Source organism: Podarcis liolepis (genome assembly GCF_965112155.1).
Source record: "Podarcis liolepis genome assembly, chromosome: 17".
Taxonomy (NCBI): Eukaryota; Metazoa; Chordata; class Lepidosauria; order Squamata; family Lacertidae; genus Podarcis; species Podarcis liolepis.
In genome coordinates this window covers 35,787,940-35,813,526 of record NC_139571.1, presented here as the reverse complement: position 1 = coordinate 35,813,526, position 25,587 = coordinate 35,787,940, and the positions used below count along the sequence as shown (strand labels likewise).

At 44.2% G+C, this 25,587-nt stretch overlaps 1 protein-coding gene across 3 annotated transcripts; it reads right to left on the bottom strand.

Annotated features, from left to right (window-relative positions):
• Nucleotides 1-527: 527 nt before the first annotated feature.
• On the bottom strand, nucleotides 528-20,694 carry PPP1R3B (protein phosphatase 1 regulatory subunit 3B). Of its 3 annotated transcripts, none has more exons than XM_083481975.1 (3): nucleotides 19,587-20,694; nucleotides 18,827-18,927; nucleotides 528-4,778 (listed from the first exon to the last, which is right to left on the bottom strand). In XM_083481975.1, exons 2-3 carry the CDS (start codon nucleotides 18,829-18,831, stop codon nucleotides 3,887-3,889), a joined length of 897 nt encoding a protein of 298 aa, XP_083338101.1. In that variant the 5' UTR covers nucleotides 18,832-18,927; nucleotides 19,587-20,694; the 3' UTR covers nucleotides 528-3,886. The 3 variants fall into 3 exon arrangements, with proteins under 3 accessions (XP_083338101.1, XP_083338100.1, XP_083338102.1); XM_083481974.1 differs by having other exon boundaries at nucleotides 20,159-20,473; XM_083481976.1 differs by having other exon boundaries at nucleotides 20,056-20,076.
• Between the last annotated feature and the right edge of the window lie 4,893 nt (nucleotides 20,695-25,587).

Sequence of the window (25,587 nt, the reverse complement as noted above, 5' to 3'; positions counted from 1 at the left end):
AACTGTGCTGAGCCAGGGACTGCAGGCAGCTCTGCGCAACCCTCGGAGCCGGTCTCCCGAGGGTTGCGCAGAGCTTCCTGAAGCCTGGAGAGCGAGAGGGGTCGGTGCGCACCGACCCCCCTCGCTCTCCAGGCTTCAGCGAAAGCCTGCATTCGCCCCATAAGACGCAGGCACATTTCCCCTTCATTTTTGGAGGGGAAAAAGTGTGTCTTATGGGGCGAAAAATACGGTATCTACTTGCACATGATGTGCTTTCGAACTGCTAGGTTGGCAGGAGCAGGGACCAAGCAATGGGAGCTCACCTCGTCGCGGGGATTCGAACCGCCGACCTTCTGATCGGCAAGCCCTAGGCTCTGTGTTTTAACCCACAGTGCCACCCGCATCCCAAGTGTGACTTTGCTCATCCTTAATTTGCTATCTTGCACAAGCCCTCCATTTTTCTCTTCTTCCCAGGCATTTTTTAGCCTCCAGATTTAATTCTTAGCTATGTTTTACCACCGAGCTCTCACTTCACAAAATGCAAAGTCTCCTTGTAACATTTTCTTTTATTCAAGATAAAAACAAAAGCACGGTGATATTACAGACAGTACTACAGAAAACAAATCCATTGTGATTGTAAAGTGCATTTTTTCAGTTGTGTACAAAATATTTAAAAACATGCAAGGCACTGAAGCATAAAACCGAGGATGACAATTCCTCAGTTACATTCATATTGGCAATTGAAACCAGGAAGCCAGGAAGATGACTTTAAAAACAAAATGGCGGGGGAAGAGTTGAAATGAAAGGGGTTGTTTGGGAGAACCATTCCTAGTTTCCATTTCACAGTCTTGTCTCCAGCTGCTTGCCTGGCAAGTTACTTACAGACACCTTTAGCAGAGTCAGTAAAGTCCCCACCCATCTAGCTACACATATATAATATTATTTACAAGAATGTACTGTTCTGAAGTAGCTCCAAAGGAAGTAATTGAAGCCCTTGGGAGTTCAGCTTTATGGAAGAAATTGGATCCTAACTTTTCCAAGAGTCTGATGGATTTATGTAGTGATCTTGATGGAGCTCCTCAGTCCCAATACTTCTTCCCCATTTACTTCAGTCCTTGGTCCAGTTCCTACACATGGTCCCAGTATGTAGGTTTTACATGTAGTGGATGAAACAAGCAGGTCTTTAATCTGTAAGCTTAGCCCGTGACTAGAGACCTGTAAGATTAAGCCTCACTCTTAAACCCCAGCCTCATATAAAACCCAAATTCTGGGCAGTGTGCGACTCAGACCCCAGGGTAAAGTAGCCTTCAGTCAAAGACTGGTGGATCCTCACAACTCAGCTATTCCACTTAATTCAAAACTGAACATCTAGGGACAGTTCTGGGGGGGAAAACCTGTTTGTGATTTTGCTGGTTTTTCCATGGATGACATCTACTCAGAAGTAAAGTGCAAAAATAGCATTATTTTCCCATGAGGAATTTAAGTATCTGGTAGAAACTGTTCCGTAAAAGATGAAACCATTTAATACAGGCTTTTGTAATCTTACCAGTTGCAATCCTAAGGTTGTATTTTAACTGTATTTCACTCATTCATTATGGTTTTCATCGCTGGGAAATAAATCCTTTCCTTCTATCACTCTGTTAAAGCTATCGCAACCATAGCGGTGAGCTGGATCGCTTTTTCCGTAACCGAAGAGAATAAATGAAGACATTGGAGCAGATTCAGCCACTCTCACTTCTCCCCAGAACATCCCAGTGCTACGGAAGCAGCTCCTTCCATTCTAGGTTAGTAAAGGAGGTGGTGGGTTGTGGCTAGATAAGCATAAATTCTTAGGAAGCCAGATTCAGACCAAGTTACCCTAGCAGATTATTTTCTACTCTTTATGGGGGAGCAGATTTTTGGTTTTAAAAGCGCTAGCATCTGAGACCACCTGGGTACTTAATGCTGACATTGCCAACATGCAGATGCTTATAAGCACATTTCCAAGTAGGAATTCAGGTTCTGGCCATTAGTGGCACGTTCATTAGGATCCTTTTCCATATTTAACAGCAAGCGGACATTCCAAGACAAAGTTCTTCTATTTGTGCCAACCTAAAGCACACAGCATTGTATGGATGCATGTACTTTACAATTCAAGATGATCTGAGCAGTTTCATGTAACAGAATGCAAGAGGAACCAGTAGGGTTAGGTAGCTGGGTGCTTAGAAGTATGACCCAAGAGTCTTGCAATATTTCATCAGCAGATTATGGAGCTATAGCTCACGTAACAAAATTAACTTTCCGTCTGCCTTACTGTAACCCCATACTTGGGTAGAGCTGACATAACTCAAGTTTGCTTCATGACTGAGCCGCAATACTCCACAGATTCGTTAGTCTCATGTGTTTGGGTTGAGAATTCACTTGCAGCAGTCAAAAGGTCTTGTGAGCTGGGCTTGCACAGTACAAAGGGTGGGGGGAAGCTAAATGGCTTTCTTTAGTGTTCAAGTCTCAACGTAGGGGCTTGGATCTAACAGTCCCCAATGGACCATGAAACATGGCTGTCTGCTGCAGCTATGTACTGCGAAGCTAGTGTGGAAATTAACAACCCAATCTTTCTTTCTTGCTTATAGAGAAGGCTCCACGGCCCTTGCTTCCTTCTGCCCTTCCTCCACTCTCCTTTCCTAGCCTACAGGAACGTGCAAAACTGCCTCCTACTAGGTCAGGCCATTAGCTGCTTGGCTCTGTATGGTCAACAATGCCCAAAAGTGGCCCTCCAGGGTTTCAATCATAGTCTCTCCATGTCCTACCCAGGGTTTAAACCTGGGATTTTCTGCACGCAGAGAACACATGCTGTATCACTGATGTACAGTCTCTCCTGTGAGCGAGCAGTGGGGCAGGGATGTTGCACTGAACATAACGAATATCCCTCATACGAGTCGATAACCTTTATTTGATTTTGTCAGTAACACTCAATTTTATAAAATTAATGGGGATGGGGAAGTAGTAAAACAACACAGTTATTTAACCAGACATCTATACCGGGCTCAAAAGAAATACATTTAAATAAAACGGTCATATGAAAAGTTATGTGTTCATAAAAAAATAGATATTTTTACTCTTTGCAGCCAACCCAAAATAGTTGTTCAAGGCACATTAATAAGATCGCAGCCCCTCAACCTACGCTCACACACACATTTTGCTCAGGGGCTACAAGATTATAACATGAATGACCTCCCAGAAACTCTCCAGCCTTAGCCATTGTTGAGAAGAACTTAAAACATACTGTTCTCGTCAAAAAAAAAAGGCAGAACAGTGAGTAAGCACCCTGGTATCTTCCCACAAATGAAGGCATTTCCTAAAATGGAAGGGAGCAGAGTCATAATACAAGCTAAAATTACAGCCACTTCTATTTGAACGCCTTGGTCTCTTCCAGATCGGACAAAGTAGATAAGGGAAGATGCTAGCATAGCTCCCTCACAAGGCTGGATATTGTCTCCATAGTTCTTTGTCAAACATGGAATAGCTTTTTGGAGATGTGTACCCCAGCAGGGTTCCATAGCTCAACAGGTGAAGCATAGGCAAACATTTCTCTGTACGGCTTGCAATACTGTGGTGAACCTCAAAACATGTCAGCAGAACTGCTTGGGCTGAAGCAGTGAAAGCTGAACTGGACTTGGGAGACTTGGCAGCGTTAGTCTTAAGACAGCAAAGAGATCTCCCCTTTTCTAGCTGTTTAAATTCATTACATCCAGGATGATGCAAAGAGCACCTGTTTTTAAAAACCATCTGCAGTCAGGAGTTTCGCAAGTCCTTCAGTTTCAGTTTCTGCCAACTCATGCGAGCCCCCTTTCTCAACTGTGCCCTTGCAGCAAACTCCCAGACGTTTGCTGAGCAGGATGTTTGCAAATACAGAGCCCAGATCTTTCATTCAGTAATAAGGCCCGCGTTTCTCATACCCTGAGTAGCTGGGCCATTCTGGAAACAGGCCGTAGGAACACCGGGGGCTTCCAAACTGGTCAAAGGCAATCCCAAAGCCAGGTCCGCCCTGTGGCTGAGAAATCTCCCGGGCAGATTTGAGTTCAGACCGGATGATCCTGTAGTTGACGCCCTTGTTGCTATCCCAATATACCTTGCCATCACATTCATAACACACAGCAAACTCTATTCTTTCATGGGGTTGAACTCTCTCTGGCAAGCTGACTTCGAAGGAGAACGTGTCCTTATCTGAACCCGCGTACGTGTCCTTAACATACTGGCATGGGTAGTCTGTGAAGGTTTTCCAGGTGTCAAATGTCACCCGGATCTTCACAGCCTTCTCAAATGCAAGATTCCTGACTTTCACGGTGCCGGTGATGGCTTTATCTTTCAGCATGCAGTTTTCAAGGCAGACGTAGTCGGCTTGGAGGCGATTCCGGAAGTCCAAATAATCTGCAGAAGGCTGTACGAAATCCAAGACAAAGTCGTCTCTGTCCACGGTCGTCAGGCCCACAATGTTGTCTATTAGTTCCGTGATATTAAATGGGATCTCCAACGGCTCGTCAAACTGGGAGAACACTTTAACGACTGTGAGAGACAAGCCCCTGCTGTCCGCAAAGGAAACCCTCTTCTTCACCCGGTTGCTCTGCAGAGCTTTGACTTCCTCCCCCAGTTCGTTTAGCTCGGTGTGGCTGTTCAGATGGATGCAAGGCCGCAAAGGCGTCTTCGGCTTCGGAGCAATTTTGCAGGCAAAACTCTCCCTTCGCAAGTAGGGCGTGCGCAGGTAGACCTGCATGGCTACATCCACTGCCATTGCGGGCTTGTGAGGAAAGGAGTCCAATATTCTGAAGAAGGAGGAGGAAGAAAACAAAGACTGGTCAATAATCAGAGGGCCATTTCACATCTCAAGCAGCTACAAAACCCAGGTTTTATATGCAAGGACTCTCCTATTGGATCTGACTAGGCCTATTTAGTCCAGCAGCATCATCAACCTTTATTACGGTCCAGAGACCCAACCCATCGTTACAAAGCAATACACAATTCATACAGCCTACCTCCAGGTTAAACAAGCATTTTGATCAGAATATAGGGATCATTGGTTCTTGCAACCACCAATAAAAAGTTTGCCACTGCTAATGTTCTAGCGTTTGTCCGGTCTTCCAATAGGAACTTGACATAGTGAGCCTATGATTTTCCCGGGAACGGTACCAGCAAGGGTAGAATCAGTTCAGCCTTGGCTTGCTCATATTTTGCACAGTGCAACAAAATATGTTTTATGGAATCAATGTCTTGACCACACGAGCAAAGTCTGTCCTGGTAGGGAACTCCTCTCAACCTGCCATCCAACACTGCAGAAGGAAAGATGTTTAGTCTGGCTTTGGTGAAAAGCCTTCGATAATTTGGTACTGTCAGGTTTTTAATGTAAGATGTTAACTTAAAGACATGCCCATATTGTACTCCTATTGCCAGCGGACTACAGACAGCGTGTGATCGAGATCGCAAGTCACTGTGTGCATTATCCCATAATCCCATAAGGTTTTCTGCCATTTGCTAAAAAAGCCACCTCTATTGGTCTGTCACACCCCCCCCCAACTGTATTACCTGGGTTATGAAGGTGCCCTAAAGACGTTGAAGCAAATATTATGGGATAATGCAGCATTCTACTCCCACAGTGGCCAACCAAGTGCTTATGGGATAGCCACAAACGGGATGCGACCACAATGACATTCTCCCACATCAATACATTATATGGTACTGTACTCCATCGTTTAACTATGAGCTGTTTAAAGTGATACTTCCTCTTAGGTGTCCTTAATCTCCCCAAAATCAGCTTCATTGGTTGACCCTAGCTTCTAGTTTTCAACAGCATTCCAGAACCAATCCCAGTTCTCCATGGTAGACACATCTTTGCAAAATGTGTTTGCCACATTCACAATTTATATCTTTAGCTCGATGGCATTGCTTCAGGGTTGTGTATTTCGTTTTGATGGGAGATTTAGCCTAAAAAGTTCAAAAACCTTAAATAGAGTTTTAAAATGCCTGAATCCACAGCCCTCACACGCAGTGCAATCCAAAGCAGGCTTATTCAGAAGAAAGTCCTACGAATTTCAATCAGTTTGCTCCAAGGTACGTGCGCATAGGGTGGTAGCCTTAGTCACCAAGTACGTGATCTTGGCCAACATCCTTGGTACAGAGAAACAGAAATTCCACAACTGCCTCATGCAGATTTAAAATTATGTAACGGAAGAGATATATGGGTTGCATAATGAAAAGCATTCCAATCCGCATACCTGCAAACCAACAGATTTTGACTGCTTTTGCAATCAGCTGGCTTGGATATATGTTCAAAAGAATGCAACTTATCAAACAGAGAAAACTGGATTCAAATCACATTTCCTACATCACCCCCCGTGACAATTTAGAACTTTGTTTAAATTACAGTGGTACCTCTGTTTCTGAACCGCTTTTCAAATGGCGAAAACCCGGAAGTAAATGCTTCTGTTTCTGAATAGCTTCCGCTGAGTGTTCCTAAATTTTCTCAATTAAATTTGCAGACCGCCCTTTGTGCCTCGGTTTTCGAACGTTTCAGAACTCAAACGGTCTTCCGGAACTGATTATGTTCCGAGGTACCACTGTAATCAATTTGAATATTCTTTTTAAAATTTCAACCAAACCGTGTTGATGAAAGGTGTACTAATTTAACGACGATGCTCCTCCCATCATGTAGAAATATGCAGCATTTTCAGATGCAGTGATTCCAATGCAGAATTTCAACAGAGAAGATCCATAGTTCAGATTCCTGCTCCATCCTAACAGTCTTCTGCTTCACATGAACACAATTATCAGCCCTCGTTCTTCTCTACACTAGACAACCCCAGAAATATATAATAGTTTATATTTATTTTAAGCATTCTAATTGAGGAACAACTCTTCCTCTAAACAGTGTTTCCCAAACTTGGGTCTCCAGATGTTTTTGGACTACAGCTCCCATCATCCCTAGCTAGCAGGACCAGTGGTCAGGGGTGATAGGAACTGTAGTTCAAAACCAGCTGGAGACCCAAGTTTGAGAAACACCAAGTCTCACTTGAAAGCATTCTCAAAAAGCAAACACATTCATCAGCATTCTCACCCAGGAACCCAGAAGTTGCTGGACGGAAACCACATTGCAATCCGAAATGCTGGTATCCCAACACCGCTAAGGGCACAGATTGGTTCAGGCAGCTGAATGAAGTGCAACTTGTACAGTGTCTCTAATAAGGCTTCTTTATGCAGCAAATTAGCCCCGCCCATGAGTACTGGAAACTTTCCTTGGAAGTGTAGAAACAGGAAGTGGCGAGTTGATTAAGCAGCAGTGACAGACTCTATTGAATTCATTGCTGGAAAGGAAGCCGCAGCAGACGTGCGACCGGAACCAGCATTAGCAAGTTCGGTCAGCGGCCAAACCAGTATTGAGACATTTCAGGAATCTGAACTTCTTGTAAGAGTTTGCAGAAATGGCCCAAATCCAAGAATGAGTGACAAAAAAGGTTAAAAGAACCACCACAAACGTAAAGACTAGACCGGAAAGTACAGTGGTACCTCAGGTTACATACGCTTCAGGTTACATATGCTTCAGGTTACAGACTCCGCTAACCCAGGGTTACCTCGGGTTACGAACTTTGCTTCAGGATGAGAACAGAAATCGTGCTCCGGCGGCGTGGCGACAGCAGGAGGCCCCATTAGCTAAAGTGGTGCTTCAGGTTAAGAACAGTTTCAGGTTAAGAACGGACCTCTGGAACGAATTAAGTACTTAACCCGAAGTACCACTGTAATGTATTTCCTGCTCTGCATGCTACCACTTCCTAGGCCTAATTGAGTAATAAATTAGCTAGGTGATGCTTAGTGCAAAGTTTAACAATGGACCAGTTTCAAATATTCTGGACCTCAATTGAGTGTAAATCTTGGGTTGGAAGACTAGAATCTATGGCGCAGGAGCACCTATACCCTATATTGCCACACACTAGTCAGCTGTTCCTAAGACGGTGCCCTCCAGACCCTGCTGGAACCATAACTCCCATAATCCCTGACCACTGACCATGCTATTTGGGGCTGGTTGTTGTCGTCCAGGATATCTGGAGGGCACAAAGTCAGGAAGGCTGAGCTATGGGTTTGGAATAAACCGTCTCTAAGTTCCCATTCAGTTTATGCACGCACACCCACCCACAATTTTTCTCAGTGACCAAGTTTCGATGTTGCCAGCTTATAACAGAAAACACTGAAATAAGAAGGTAGTAGTCTAAAGCAGGGGTGAGAAGTCTATGACCCTCCAGATCAGTGTTTCCCAAACTTGGGTATCCACCTGTTTAGGGACTACAATTCCCATCATCCCTGACCACTTTGTCCTGCTTGCTAGGGATGATGGGATATGTAGTCCAGCAACACCTGAAGGTCCACAGGCTTACTCACCATTCCTAGTCTAGAAAACAAGGTAAAAAGGCAAAGGTAAAGGGACCCCTGACCATTAGGGCCAGTCGTGGCTGACTGGGGTTGTGGCGCTCATCTCGCTTTATTGGCCGAGGGAGCCGGCGTACAGCTTCCAGGTCATGTGGCCAGCATGACTAAGCCGCTTCTGGCAAACCAGAGCAGCACACGGAAACGCCGTGTACCTTCCCACCAGAGTGGTACCTATTTATCTATTTGCACTTTGACGTGCTTTCAAACTGCTAGGCTGGCAGGAGCAGGGACCGAGCAACGGGAGCTCACCCTGTCACGGGGATTCGAACCGCTGACCTTCAGATCAGCAAGTCCTAGGCTCTGTGGTTTAACCCACACCGCCACCCATGTCCTTTAGAAACACCTAAGCTGAACAAATTTAAGTTTCGCAGTTAACCACAGAAGTCCCTGCACATTTTTTTTTAACCAATTCTGCTAATTTATCATTCCAGATGGTGAGATTATTGCAAATAGGAAGCTCTCCCCATATATGCAATTCTGACTAAAGTGCACACTGATTCAGCCAACAGATAAAATTATATCTGACAAACATGAGACAACACCCATTTTGTGGATAAGCAAAGCAATCTCTGTTTCTGCTCAGACTTATACTGTCTAGATACCTTTCACAACTTGGTCTCAGAGTAAAGCCCATATATACCATAACATTGTGGAGCAAGGGTTACCTATACAACTACTGTGTATATTTCTCTGGGAAGCAGTTTTCAAACAGCATTCTTGGGAACCTTAGAAACAAGAAGCTTCTCATTGGGAAGGTGATTGACTAATGGCAGACAAGTTGCCTAAAGGCAACTTGCCTGCCACTACTCATGTTCTCCTGCAAGGTGGAGCAGACAGGGAGTGCTGGGTGGGTTTTGCAGTACATTTGATGCAGGGTAACATGAATACCCACCAGGGACACGGGTGGCGCTGTGGGTTAAACTACAGAGCCTAGGACTTGCCGATCAGAAGGTCGGCGGTTCAAATCCCCGCGACAGGGTGAGCTCCCGTTGCTCGGTCCCTGCTCCTGCCCACCTAGCAGTTCAAAAGCACGTCAAAGTGCAAGTAGATAAATAGGTACCGCTCCGGCGGGAAGGTAAACGGTGTTTCCGTGCGCTGCTCTGGTTCGCCAGAAGCGGCTTAGTCATGCTGGTCACATGACCCAGAAGCTGTACGCCGGCTCCCTTGGCCAATAAAGCGAGATGAGTGCCGCAACCCCAGAGTCGGCCACAACTGGACCCAATGGTCAGGGGTCCCTTTACTAACATGAATACCCAACACAAACAGCATGCTCTTCTCCAGAACATGATCCAGAATCCTCTGCAACATACAACAGATGCTCAAAGGTCCCTCAGCAGACATGCCAATGTGGAAATTGTTCTCTAAAGATAACCAAGTTTGACAGCCATCGTGTTCCGAAATTCCTATATGAAAATCCACTTGTCTGCACTTAACCCAAAGCATATCAAAACGGGATGAACTACTCCAAGGAACTTCAACAGAGGGAGACTGTAACATGAAACTACTGAACTGCAATACATCAAACCATCTGAATGGGAAGAACTACTCAAGATAAAGGAATCGGATGACGCCATGGCCTTTGGCTCGTGCAATAAAAGTTTACGATGGTGATGATAAAGGAACTTTGTAGGGAGGTTGCTTCAAGAAGTTCAATCATTTGAACTGCCATTATTTATGGACTGAACATGATTTTTAGGACATTATTTATGTTAACGGGCTGTGCCAGCATGCCTGTGTACCCAGCAGCTGTTTTCGTGAATTACCACCATTAAGTACATAATTATCACTGTGTGTCCTTTGCTGCATTTCATTCCCCACCCAAAAACTGCTCTGTACCCACTTCATGCATCTGATGAAGTGGACCACAATCCAGGGAAGCTTATGCAGTAATAAATGTGTTAAGTCTTTAAAGTGCCACAAGACTCTTTGTTTGAGAGACAATGTGCCAGACCTGTTTCAGATACCTGTTATCAGCATGCCAGGTATTAGCAGTTCTGTTGTCATGCAGATAGCCCCTGACAAAACACCAGTCAACCTCTATGGGACAATTCCTTCCTCACAACACTTAAAAGAGTGGCAGAGCATTTCCTGGTAGGACTGAGCGTGTCCTCTGCCTGAGAGTCTGCAAAGCGCTGCTTCCACTTCCATATTCGCCCAGTGCTTTTCCAGTACAGGGTCAGATTTAAGGTGCTGCTTTTGACCTTTAAAGCCCTTCCAGGCCTAGGACCCTCGTACCTACGGGACCGCCTCTCCCGGTATGCCCCACGAAGAGCCTCAAGGTCCATAAATAGCAACACCCTAGTGCTCCCGGGCCCTAAGGAAGTTAGATTGGCTTCAACCAGAGCCAGGGCCTTTTCAACACTGGCTCCGGCCTGGTGGAACGCTCTGCCTCATGAGACCAGAGCCCTGCAGGATCTGATTTCTTTCTGCAGGGCCTGTAAAACAGAGTTGTTCCACCAGGCCTTTGGCTTGGAGCCAATTTGATTCCCTCCCCCTCTTTCTTTTTTCTTTTTCCTTTCTCCTCCTGTGATAAGGCTGCATTTTAATATTTTAATGTTGTTTTTAATCTGGTTTTTAAGTTGTATTCATTCAACTTGTTTTTGTTATTACTTGTTAGCTGCCCTGAGCCCGGCCTTGGCTGGAGAGGGTGGGGTATAAATAAAAATTATTATTATTATTATTAAATACTTCGCTAGAGGGATCCAGCTTCCTAAGAACTCATCACAGTTCTGACCAATTCGAAATCCTAAAAGACAGATTTTCTTTTGTTCAAAAAGTCACATGCTGCATGATTTCAGGAACCATGTGTCAAAACGAAACCCTCATTTAATAAGATTGATGTCTAACAAGGAAGAACCACATCAGAAATTCCCTGTTTGGAATCTAGTTTAGCAGATGTTGGGGAAAGAAGTCAGTTTTGGCCTCTTGCCTATTTGCAAAATGATAATTTTTTTTGCTGGAATTCCAAGTGTCAGGCCCCAACTGCAGTTACAAAGTCGGCTACTTTAAGAACAGGATGCTGGCTAAGATAGGCCTGATTTTCTTAAATACTCTCTCCAAACTAAGTCAGAGCTAGCATGCTAGTTTTGCATCTATTTCCCAATATGCCCAGTTTCACATCCTACTCATTAATAAGGCTAAGCAAATTGCTTTGTTACAAGTAACTCCCAGATGAAGCGTGAAGGTTCTGCTGCGATTCAAGCTTTGGAAGGATAAAGCCCTTGAGAGATTTCTGTTGAGAGTCACAAGTACAAAGCTTCCTATGGGACCGTATTTGAGCAGAGTTTGCTGAGGCTTTTCACAACTAAAGGATGTCAAAATCTGAAACCAAACTTATTAGTCTGGGGTTCACTGTGCAAGTCCAGGTTTCAAAACATGGGCACTTAAATATTTAAATATGGATTTTAATGTATACTGCCCTTAACTCCATTGAAGGAAAGCATATAAATGTATATAAAAAGAGGGTAGCACATTAGCATGGTCAGTTTTTTATTAAAATCACTTTGAATTACACTGAAATGAAGGCCAACTCTAGCAGTCCAAGTTAGCAATTATTATTACAGTGCAAGCTTAATTCATGATAGCACTTAAGAGGACTTTCAAAATGGACTTCACAAATTCCGTAAGAATAGATTAACCAATAGCTATCATCGTATGGAATAAAAGAATTGTAGAATTGGAAGGGATACAGGGGGCCATCTAGTCCAACCCCCTGCAATAGCTATATGAAAACTGCCACATTCAGAGGCAGTATATATCTGAATACCAGATATGGCATAAAAAGACCAATAAGGAAAGTAGTTAACTGACTGAGAGTTTCCTAAGGCTGGCCACTGTTTAAAACACGAAACTAGATGGATCTTTGACCTGTCTAAGGAAAGCCATTTTTATATAATCTTCTAACTGCTTCAAGCCATTAAAAAAATTACAAACAATATTATCAGCTACAATAGTGCTTCCAACAATATTGGGAGAGCCAAAATCAGGTTCGTTTGTTTTCATTCCTTTTTTGCTGTGAATGAAATGACAGCAGACTTATTTCTCCAATTTAGAAAAAATGTTTCCTGAATGACCTTAATCTGACCCAGCCACCAGACTTCTGCTTGGTTTCTTTAAATGTAAAGGTTCATCATTGTTCCACTCCATGTGTATGTCTTTAAGGGGCCAGAGCAAGGGCCAGAGCAAGATAACGAGACCCAGCTTTACAGCTGTGTAACATAGCAGGTGCTGCTGAGTTGTATTTGATTAAGGTGTGTCAGCATCTGGGTAGAGTATATAAGGAGCAGCATCTAGCTCTCCCATTACCCTGGGGGATGGGTTGGTGGTTGGGTCTGGTTTGTTTGTTAATATATTTAGTGTAATGGAGTTTTTGTTTTTCTTATTAAAACCTTCTTTAAGTTATTTTTGAGTCCCTTCTTTTTAATGCATGATCTCCCCAGCAAGCTCTCTGCAGCGTCACTATACTGCAAAAAGCCAACATCTTTGGTTATGGGCCCAGCTGCTGAGTGGATGACTGCATATTTTTGGACTCTGAGAAAGGTTTGAAAACTCCTTCTCCTGTTAGCGTAGTTTTTGTGGGTCTGGAAGCGTTCCAGAATGGTTGACCGGGTTCCTGAAGCTGAGAAGGCTCTGGTCTTCCCACAGCTAACAGATGAGAACTATAGTTTATGGTCTTTTCGGGTGGAGGCGCTTTTGACCTCTAGAGAAGTATGGACCTATGTAACTGATGACCCTCCTAACCCTGTAACTAATGCTTGGTCGAAAGGAGATGCAAAAGCCAGGGCGATAATTAATTTGGCAGTCAGCGACCAGCAAGTAGTCTATATAAGAAATAAGAAAACTGCCAAAGAAATGTGGGACAGTCTTGCAGCAGTGCACGTTAGAAAAGAGTCAGCGTCTGCATTGACGTTTTTCAAGCAGTTGTACCAGACGAAGTTGCAGCCTGGTGGTGATTTGGCAGCACACTTGAGACGTCTGGAGGCAATACGTGGCGAGTTAATTCGAAGGGACATGGAGATACCTGATATTCAGTATGTTTTTATCATCCTTTGTTCCCTTAATGAGGACTTTGATGGTATAGCTAGCCAGATATCTGCTGTTCCACCAGCACAATTAACTGTGGAAGGGGTAACGGCAAGATTAATGGGCGAGTTGGATAGAAGGGAGGCTTGTGCCATAAGCACTCCTGTTTCCAGAAAGAATGAGGAACGCCATATGCAAACCTGTGGTGATACAACTGCATTTAAAGCTGCAAAGCGTTGTTGGTTCTGCAATAAGCAAGGACATTTTGCAAGGGACTGCAGATCCAAAAGAAAGCAAAGTACTCCTAAGCCTGTTTCTGTTCATCAATCACGGTCGTCAGCCCAGCAGCCGGCATCGTATAGTAGAGACAGAAACGAGCCGCGAGCTTTTCACGCTCGGACTAAAGATTGTAAAAGAATTAAAGATGCCAAGTGGAAGTCTTTTGTTATCGACTCAGGAGCATCTCAGCACGTCTGCAATGATCGAAGCTTGTTTATTTCTTTCGAAGAGGAAATTGGTAATGTACATTTAGCCAATTCACAAGTCTTGCAGTCGCTTGGCAGGGGTACCGTTAAACTTGACTCTTTAAACATCACAATAGCGAACTGCATTTACTGCCCGTCAGTGGACAATTTATTATCAGTAAGGTGTTTTGCCCGTCAAGGCATAACTGTGCGTTTCTTAAAGTCTATGTGTGAGTTTTTCGAGGGGAACAAACGTCTACTGTATGCCCGGGAATCTGATGGTTTATATAGACTATATTTTCGCACTTACTCCCAATCGCCTATAAATTGCAGAGCAGCACAGTTAAGCCAGGGGTTGAGGAATGTAAGGCCACATTCTGGGTGTGTCCACATGGCGCACAGAATTCTGGGACACCTGAATTTTGCTGATGTAATTAAGACAAAGAATATTGTTAATGGCCTCAACTTAAAACCATGCAAATTCTTTATGCAGTGTCTATCCTGTTGCAAGAATAAGATTAAGGTTGCACGCAAGGGTAGGTGCTCAGATAGGAAAGTAACTGAGCCATTTGAGCGTGTACATTGTGATTTAGTTGGGCCACTCCCACCCTCATTAGGAGGTTCAAAGTACTGGCTTACTCTGATAGACCAGTATAGTAGATATTGTTGGACTTATGCAATAGCTGAGAAGTCCCAAGCATTTGAGAAGTACAAGGTTTTTTGCAACTGGGTAAAAACACACTTTAACAAACCAATTAAGAACCTGTTTTCTGACCGGGGCGGGGAATTTGTTTCTGAAGATTTTGAGAAATTCCTGGAAGCGCAGGGGACTACTCATGAGTTATCTTGCCCCCGAAGTCCCTGGCAAAATGGGCTTGTTGAAGTTGTGCAGCGTGACTTGCAGGCAGGGGTTAAAACTTATCTGCACGATGCTAATCTGCCCAAAGACTTTTGGGCTGAAGCGCTTAATGCCTTTTGTTATGTTAGAAATCGCAGTTATCATTCTGGTTTAGATGTCACCCCCTATGAGAAGCTGTTTAAAAAACGCCCTAATCTGAAATACCTACGCATTTGGGGTTCAGATGTAATTATGCATTATCCCGCTAAGCAGAAATTGGGTGAACGTAGTGTTCAGGGAAAATTAATGGGCTACCAGCAGGGGGCGTACAGAATTTACATACCAGCAACTGGCAAATTTCATATTACCAGAAGCATGATACAAACTGTAAATTGGAATGGAGTTGCTGTTTTCCAAGATACTGATGGTATAAATGATACTGAGGAAGAAGAGGAAGCAGCAGCAGCAGGAGGAGGAAATGGTGATTCTGAATTAATAGAAAAAGACAAAAAGCCTGTTGAATCGGATAATTTGTTTGATTTAAAGTCACAGGCACCTGAGGGGAGGTTAGATTCTCTTGAGTTTTCTGACCGTGAGCTTAGCCTACAGGCACCTCTTCAATCTGACAGTGATGATTTACAACCTGAAACTAGTGGTTCACTTAGTCCCATTAAGTCTGAGGAGTCTGACTCTCCTTCCGGACTGAGACGTTCAGATAGAAAGAGGCAGAAACCACAACGATTCGCAGATGAACATTTTAATACTGTGTATGCCAACAAGGCGGTTTTTGAGCCAAAAAGCTACAATGATGTTCAGAATTTACCTAAGCACCAAGCTGCAAATTGGTATAAAGCTATGAACTCTGAGATAGCTTCTTTAAAAGAGCATAACACTTGGTCTCTTGTACCACAAACCCCAGATATGAGACTTATTGATTCAAAATGGGTTTATAGAGTTAAAATTAATGACAAAAATGAAGTTGTAAGGTACAAGGCAAGACTAGTTGCTAAGGGTTTTCAACAAATTCCAGGCGAAGATTATGATTTGTGCTATTCACCAAGTGTAAAATATGAAACAGTTAAGCTTCTGTTAAAAGATGCATCACAACGTGGACATTCTGTTTATCACCTAGATATAAAAACTGCATATTTGTTTGCAGATTTAAAAGAACAAATTTTTATGCGTGTCCCTGAAGGCATAGACGCCGCTGAAGGTTTGGTATGCAAATTAAATAAATCCCTTTATGGTCTGCACCAAAGTGGAAGGAATTGGCACCAAACTTTAGCAAAAGAATTGCTAGATATTGGTTTTTCACAAGGAAAGGCAGACAATTGTGTGTTTATAAAGGAAAGGGCAAACTCTGTAACAAAAATATGTGTGTATGTAGATGACGTATTAATTTCTGCAAAAACTAAACAGGAATATGAACAGGTAGTTTCACAGTTACAGAAGAAATTTGATGTGGTGGAATTAGGCATAGCTAAAAACTACTTATCCATGCAAATTGAGAAAGGCAAAAATGGATCTTTTCTGGTTCATCAAACTGCAAAAATTGATGATCTAGTAGAAATGCTACGTTTAGAAAATGCAAATGGGAAGGAAACACCTATGGTGTGTGGTTTCACCTTTACAGGTGAAGATAAGCCATTTCCTAACGAAACTTTGTATCGTTCTGCTATAGGCAAGTTAAATTTCATTCAAAGAATCTCAAGACCAGATATAACTTATGCTTTTCACTTTCTAGCAAAATTTGTGGAAAAGCCCACTACACAATGTTTCTCTGCTCTTAAGAGAGTGGTAATGTACCTTAAACATACCAAACATTATAGGTTGCAGTTTACACCCAGTATTGATAAAGGTTTTGAAATTTTCTGCGATGCATCTCATGCAGTGGAACAAAATAATTGCAGGGGTGTGTCTGGTATGGTGTTTTGTTTTAACGGTTGTCCATTTGAATGGAAGTCCCAGACACAAACCATCATTTGTCTCTCTACAACAGAGAGTGAATTATGTGCATGCGTTCAGGCTACTCGTGATGTAGAATGGTATCTGCAAGTATTTGCAGACCTACAGATGCAAGTAACACTACCAGTAAAAGTTTACCTTGATTCCCAGAGTGGACTTGCTATCCTGTGTTCAGAGACCAATACGCAGCGCACTAGAGTCTTAAGATTACGTTTAGAATTTGTAAAGAAACTAATTGCTGATGAAATGGTTGTATTTAAATATGTTCCAGGTGACAATCAAATTGCGGACATTTTTACTAAAGCTCTTCCAAAGGTTACACATGAAAAACATGTACAAAGTATGCTTTATGTTTTTGTTCCACAATGATGAACCGCAGGGGAAATGTTGAATGGTTTCTTTAAATGTAAAGGTTCATCATTGTTCCACTCCATGTGTATGTCTTTAAGGGGCCAGAGCAAGGGCCAGAGCAAGATAACGAGACCCAGCTTTACAGCTGTGTAACATAGCAGGTGCTGCTGAGTTGTATTTGATTAAGGTGTGTCAGCATCTGGGTAGAGTATATAAGGAGCAGCATCTAGCTCTCCCATTACCCTGGGGGATGGGTTGGTGGTTGGGTCTGGTTTGTTTGTTAATATATTTAGTGTAATGGAGTTTTTGTTTTTCTTATTAAAACCTTCTTTAAGTTATTTTTGAGTCCCTTCTTTTTAATGCATGATCTCCCCAGCAAGCTCTCTGCAGCGTCACTATACTGCAAAAAGCTAACAATTCTCACCTGCATCACTTACTGCAAATCCATTTGTCCATGTCCTTTATGATGCAGAAGCAACTGCTCATTTTTCTATAACCTTAAAGACACAGGCACTGCAGGTTGCACAACAACTCCATACCTGATGAAATTCCCTGTTCTACACAGCTATTGAAACTGCAGGAGCCTTTTTCATCTAGCCATCCTAGGTAGGATGTGGGTTTTGCTTCAGTCTCCTGGTGCACTCTTTTTATGTATGGGCATGATGAAGCCTATCTATGCTCCATCAGAAACCCTTCAACATAGAGAACAAAAGCCACGCTCCTAGATTTCTGAAACTGTAAAAGGTAAAGGGACCCCTGGCCATTAGGTCCAGTCGTGACCGACTCTGGGGTTGCAGTGCTCATCTCACTTTATTGGCCGAGGGAGCCGGCATACAGCTTCTAGGTCATGTGGCCAGCATGACTAAGCCACTTCTGGCGAACCAGAGCAGAACACGGAAACGCCGTTTACCTTCCTGCCGGAGCGGTACCTATTTATCTACTTGCACTTTGACGTGCTTTCGAACTGCTAGGTTGGCAGAAGCAGGGACCGAGCAACGGGAGCGCACCCCGTCGTGGGAATTCGAACCGCCGACTTTCTGATCGGCAAGTCCTAGGCTCTGTGGTTTAACCCACAGCGCCACCCGCGTCCCATCATCCAAATGAGACATAAGCATACGACAGATGTGCAGCCTGATCCGATGTATGGTTACAAGGTAGAAATGTCCCACCATGCATAGGCTATCAATGGCTACTAAACACGATTAATTGCTATGTTTTACCTCCACTGTATAACAATTGTTTATTGAGAACAAGTCGGGAGATTACTATTGCACTCATGTCCTGTTCGCAATCTTCTATCTGCCTTTGGTTGCACAGCTTGAGGGGAAGGTGCTGGTCTACGCTGGCCCTCTGACCTGATCCAGCAGGATTCTTCTAATGCTTTTAGGATCTTGAGCCTTAAATTGATACAATAATTGCTGCTGCTTCCCAGGGAACTGTACTTCTAGAAGTAGGGATTATCAAAGTTCTCAGCAGAGTATAACCCTCAAAATTATTTGGGGGCAATTTATGACACATCCAAAACTGCTACCAATATCATTCAATTCTATTCCTGACCCTGCAATGGCTTTTACAGCCTGCAATCCTAAACCCATTCAACCTGGAAGTATACCTGATTGAATTCAACAGGAGCCTGCTTACAGTAGACGCTACAAAATTGTGCTGTTAAGTGAGCTTAGAAAAGCAGGGAAATGGATACTGAAAAGGTTCCTCCTATGTGCAAATAAAATAATATAATGTAGTATTATGTTTTACATACCTCATAAGGACGAAGGTGGTTAGCTGTAAAGATGCTGCAAGATGATCTGGGCTGGAGGTGCACCCAGATTTCACAAGGCACAACAGCTATAGATTCATTGCCTGGAAACAGCAGGACAAGGCAGGATTAGTAGAGCTCCAAAACTAATGCCAGGCCCCACCCCTTCCTCCTTCTCTACATTCATGCCAACAAGGCAACCACCTTCCAAGTTCTTACAGAGATCAAAGATATAGGCAGAGGCACCTTTATTCATATTCACACACACCCTTGAACACCTTCTTCACACAGGAGTGGATTCAGAGAGGAAATGTGTCTAGTAGAGATTACAGACTAAATTCCTAGGCAAACTTGAAAGCCCTACTGAATTCAATAGGACTTCTGAGCATTAAGTGTTGGAGGGCTTTCAATAATCTCAAAGCAGGGGACAAACGCCACCTTCTTGTTTTTTTCAAGTTGCTAGTCGCAGTGGCTTCAGGCAAAAGCTGGCATTATAAAATATTGTAAGCCAATCTGCACCATTTTAAAAAAGAAAAGCAACCTTTGCTACAGCAATTATCTCCGGCAGGTGCGCTTCTTCGAAGATAAACCATTCACAGCCCCTGTTTAAATTTTAAAGGTCCTCTCAGGCATGACTCATGCGTCCTGATGGGGCAAGCTGTTGCCAGATCGGGTCATCTCTACCCTATAAGGGGAATCCTAAGAGGGGAGTCGAAAGAGACTCCAGGTTCGCGCCTTGTAAGGCCGCTTTTGTTCGACTCACCTTTAGCTCCACTGTGAAAGCAAGTTCGGCGCTCTCATTTCCCGTTTGTTATTTTAAAAAAGGACTGAATCCAAAGCGGAAAACGAAAAGAGCACACAGCGAAGCAGAGACCCACTCCCCGCTTTCAAAACTGCCTCGCCAGGTGCGCAGCGCCTTCGCCTCCGAGGGAAATCTCTCTTTTTTCGTGACTCAAGGAGCTGCAAGGCTGGATCCGGCTCGGGCTGAAAAGATGCTTCCTTGTAGCTCCGATTTCAACCGGACTTGCTCTCTTCTTCCAAGTTGCGCGCAAGCCTATTGCGCTTCCTCGGAATCCACACCGTGGCAACTCCCTTGCGCACCCACCACTAAGCAAGCGCGCACAGGATCTCCGCAGCCAATTCCTGCGCACGGTTAGGCGGAAACCAAGTCCCTTCTCTGCATAGGATTACGCTACTTAGGCAATATAATTTTTTTTTCATGCATTCCTGACCTGGCTCACTTGGGGGCCGACCTCGGAAGCGAACGCTGGGCAATGAGAGAGAGCGCCCTCCCTGCGCACCTGGTTCGCCCCATTTCCCCGCCCCGCCCCATACCTGGAGCCGCAGGGCCGCGCACCAGCTTCCCGGGCTTGCTGCGGCTTCACAAGCCGTCCCAATTCGGCTCGGCTGCCCTGCGCGGAGGCGCCCTGCCCTCCTTCCTCGGCCCAGGCCATTCGGTCCCTGCGCGCACGCGAAGCGAGCGCCCCCTCCGCTCCCTTAAGAGCGGCCCGTTCGGCGGCGAGCAGCCCCGGCAGGGGAGGAAGCAGCGGCGCGGCCAATGGCCGGCCTCTTCACCCGCCCTCCGCCAGCCAATGGCGGCGCAGCTTCCCCGTGAGAGACCAGGAGGGTGGCGCGTGGACGCCGGGCTGGCTGGCGGGGAGGGGGCGGCAAGTGATAGCGCGCATCTGGAGCGCACGGGGGCCGGGAATGGGATGGAGCGTGGAGGGAGGCCTGGGGCAAGCGGCCCACTTCCACCCCAGGCCCGTGCGCGTTTTAGGGCCTTCTCTCAGACGGAGGCGTCCTTTTCCTAATAAGTGCAACATACTAAACGCATTTCCTTTCCCCAACTGGACGCAGAACAATAATCCTGGGAACTGGGGTTTGCTCAGGGTGCCTGGGACATGGAGCTCTGGGTGGGACAAGCTAAATGTTCTCGAAAATGTGTGGCGCTTGAGTTGTGCGACCCTTTTGGAAGTTAAAAAGTCCCCTCAGGATTCTCTGAAGGAAAGTTGTTGTTTAAAAAGTACCTGTGTCAAATATATAGTGCCTTTGTAGACAGTGTTTCCCAAACTTGGGTCTCCAGTTGGTTGTGGTTGGTGTGTTGTTGTTTTTTTGGACTACAATTCCCATCATCCCTGACCACTGGTCATGCTAAAGGTAAAGGGACCCCTGACCGTTAGGTCCAGTCGCGGACGACTCTGGGGTTGTGGTGCTCATCTTGCTTTATTGGCTGAGGGATTGCAACTCATTACCAAACTTAAAACCATGGAGAGACCTGGTCTGAACAAAGACATTGGATTCTTATCTCATTATACATGACTAAGCCATTTTTCACCTTCTCACCCCTTGCCTTTTCCTGTAAGACCTATTGCAGTTGTTAAGAGTTGTCAACAGACTCATCTCAGCTATCTGCCAATCACCCATTCCCACCACCTTTCTGAGTAATACCCCTCCCCACCTTCTCACTATATAGAAGGGTCTGGCAACTTCTGTTTCAGTGTATCTGAAGAAGTGTGCATGCACACGAAAGCTCATACCAAGAACTAACTTAGTTGGTCTTTAAGGTGCTACTGTAAGGAATTTTTTTAATTTGGTTTTTCGTTGTAAAGGTAAAAAAAGGTAAAGGACCCCTGGACAGCTGATATCCCAGCACACATGGGTCTCTTTCCAGGACAGCTTTTATTTTCCCAATAATCCTGTGAGGTGGGTTTCTCCGGGAGTGAACCAAAGTCACACTGTGAGCTTTTCCCACCATCCCAGTGTTTTTAGCTGTTCCTGTTTTATCTGTAAACTGCCTTGAGTCTCTGTCAGGTAAAAAGGCAGGGTATAAATGTATAATAATAATGTATAGGTGAGGAAGGATTCAAACCTGGGTGTTCCCAATCCTAGTCTTGACATTCTAGTTTAAGTATGGGCAAAGGGCTATAATAGAGACAATAAAGCGTGGAATCGGCACCACATCTGTCTCTGCCTTTTCTCCACATGCCACAATTTAGGAGGGAGGGATAATATTAATCTTTGTCACAAGCAGTAAAGTATTTTGAGCTAGCCCTGACTGAGGATTATTTTCACATCCCAGCTGGAACAGCTCAGTCGATCGAGCATGAGACTCTCAGTCTCAAAGTAGTAGGTTCATGTGTCACGTGGGGCAAAAGATTATTTCATTGCCCAGGGAACTGGTAGGACTAGATAGCCCTTGTGGTCTCTTCCCACTCTACATTTCTATGATTCTGTATACCCAGAAAGCATTGTAAATAACTGCCCAGGGGCCAGATGTCTGATAAGATAGTGACCACAATACTTGCCAAGAAGAAAGACAATTGAGTGCTGGATAAATTTGGTGTAGCTGACTGTAAATATTTAGGGGTTTGTGTGATTTCCAGGCTCATGCGCCTAATGCCAACCCATATAAGTGCCATCAGTTTGCATTGATCCCTGTTCTGAGGAGCGACAATGATTTGGTGTAAAAACACCTGAAAACGACCAATAGACTACGAAGTTTTTCAGGCAAGGATTGCACCAGAGTGGAAGGCAAATAGAAGCTGATCTTGTCAACAAAGCGTAGGATGGATGGGTCAAGAAGCATGCCAAGATCAGAAGCAAGGAGACAACCTTTGGAGTAAGCGGGGAGGCGGGGAGAGAGAGAGGGCAAGAGCTGCAGACAGGAAAAACAGGACAAATTTCTGGAAACAGGGCTGGCCTGGCCTTACCATTTAGCAGAGTAAGGTGGCTGCCTCAGGCGACAGATGCTGGCGGGTGGCAAGTTGTTGCAGGACAGAGCTGTGTAGCCTGCCCTGTATCCCCTAAGGTAACCTGCTGCCCTCATGTGGTATAGGATTCTGCCCCATCACCAGTGTTGAAATAAGATTGCAGTATTATTATTAATTACATTTGTATGCCGCCCTTCATCCAAAGATCGCAGGGCGGTTCACAGCATAAAATACAAAACAAAACCACAAAATAATTAATAGAAACAAAAACAAAGCAATAACACACTCCAAAAATAAACACATTTAAAGGGCTGGGTTGAAGAGGAACGTTTTTGCGTGGCGCTGTGGGTTAAACCACAGAGCCTAGGACTTGCCGATCAGAAGGTCGGTGGTTCGAATCCCCGCGACGGGGTGAGCTCCCGTTGCTCGGTCCTTGCTCCTGCCAACCTAGCAGTTTGAAAGCACGTCAGAGTGCAAGTAGATAAATAGGTACCACTCCGGCGGGAAGATAAATGGCTTTTCCGTGCGCTGCTGTGGTTCGCCAGAAGCGGCTTAGTCATGCTGGCTACATGACCCAGAAGCTGCATGCCTGCTCCCTCGTCCAATAAAGTGAGATGAGCGCCGCAACCCCAGAGTCAGTCACGACTGGACCTAATGGTCAGGGGTCCCTTTACCTTTACCTTTATACTGATGTATAACGAAGGCACCAGGCAAAGCTCTCTGGGGAGAAGCTTCCACAAATGGGGAACTACTGCAGAAAAGGCCCATTTTTGTCTTGCCAGCCTCTCATGGAGGAGGCATATGAAGAATGGCCTCAGATGATGAACACAGAGTCTTGGTCAGGTCATGTGGAGAGAGGCAGCCCTTGACGTATTGCGGTGGTCCTGAGCCGTTTTAAGACTTTATAGGTGAAAAACCGACTTTATAGGTATAAAAATGCCAGCTTTTTGTATGCAGAATAGCGAAAAGGACATCTTTCCTTTGCCTTAGGTAGCAAAACCTATTCAATCAGTGTTATGTTGAACCTTGAGACTACGCAGTACAGAGTTCTGGAGAAGACCTGGAACGAGAACATTGCAGTAATTCAAAACAACTCTTCTCTTTGGCATAGACTTGCCCAGTCATTAAAACAGACTTTTTTATCTGGCTTTGATGTGGGCATTGGAACCCAGCCTGTTTTGATTTGACCTTGACAGATTAGCTTCCCAGTGTCTTCCAATGTTCTGTCCAGGTAGGACTGGCATGTACTATTGACAGTGTCCACTGCCCTTTGGACAACGAAAAGGCCCACAGTGTGTTGGTAAGGGTGATGTGATTTCCATGGAACAATAAACCTTAAATGCTATATTATTATGCACATGTATCTGTGGCCTTTTAAACTGTGTGTGTGTGTGAGAGAGAGAGAGAGAGAGAGAGAGAGAGAGAGAGAGATTTTGTTTGTTACTACGGTATATTATTTTTGTGTTTTTACATTGTAAATTACCCTCTGATTATCTTATGAAGAGCAAGATGGTAATGTAATCAATAATAGTAATACTGTATCTTTTCCTTTTTCCCTTTTTTAAACTGAAAGCAGCCTCTTGGGTTTCGGCAGCTGTTTAACTCTTTCTTTTTTGGGCTTCTTTTGTGCTCAGAATTCACCTTCCTGCTTTTCACCTCCTGCAGGGACATCTGCTTATTCTGCCCTGCAGGGCCAAAAGCAATTCTGTGATTTTGTTTGTATTTGAAAGAGGCGAGGAGGGAGAACGGTTCAGAAGGGAAGGAGCAAGCCACCCCTCCGTACTCCATTCTTCCATGGAAACTCAAAAGCCACACTGGCTGCTTCAACTTGAAAGGAGACCAGAGGAAGCAGACATAGTGCTGCATGAAATGTCCATTGTGGCCCTAAGTTCTCAGGTGTTTGAATTCTGCTTCCTCATTCTGACAACAGTTTTGAGTTAAAGCAACATTTTAAATGGCATTTTTGCTATGCTAGCGATGTCATAACTGCAGGGAATCTCTTGAGTAAATCTGTGCTCCAGGGCCTGCTAATAAAGCCGGTAGGTATGTTTATTGAGGACATCTGTTTTGGCCAGCTAGAATGCAGGTGGTCAAGACAAATCACTGGGACATCCTTCTCACTACCTAGAGGTCATTGAAGCTTGGCTAGATATTTGATAGGACATCCTGCTGTCTTAACTAGGCTTCTAATGAATGCTCACAGTCTTTACTGTTCTCTGTAAGCTTCTGCTCTGGAGTATTTATGAGCTTGATGCCCTCCCCCACTGGCAAAGTTATCATATTCATAGATATATATTCCTGACTGTAAATAGCTAGGGTTGCCAACAGTTTTCCTGTTAGGTCTTTCACGCCTTTAATGGATGTGTTAAGGGCAGGCATTCAACAGCAGAATCACAGCTCATCATGGAGGTGCTGTGACTTAAGAGTAGATTGGCCAGGAAGCCATGAACTCCCTAAGTGGCCATTTAGTCAATAAAATACAATATAATAAAAAATAAACAATAGAAATACAGTTAAAAATTAATATGAAAGTTTAATATTTTACTTCCTTTAGTAACGTATTCTTTTGAAATGTTTTAAGATATAGATATATTTGTTAACTCGGTTGCGTTAAATGTGCACCCTGTAGCTGACCTCTTTTGTAATATTTTATTTTGAAATATTTAAGATAATATTTTATTTCCATGTTAATTATGTTGCTTTGAAGATATACATTGTATCTGACTTTCTTCAGTAATGCTTTATTTGATGTTTTAGCGTGTTGTGAGCTGTTTTGAGTTTAAGGGTTTCCCCCCTTAAAAATATAAAGCCGTATAGAAATGAAATGAAAAATAGCAATAATAATGTGGGCATGTTGTGGACCACCTGAATGAAGCTTGTGGACCACTGGTGGTCCACTTGACTACAATTTGGGAACTCCTGGCATTGTAGAGAGAGAATAGTGTTGAACTAATTCATTTTGTTGAACTAGGAGTGGGGAGACCCAGATTCAGTCTGCACATGTCAGCTGTGAAACTCTCACTGGGTGAACTTGATCCAGTATCTATCTACAGT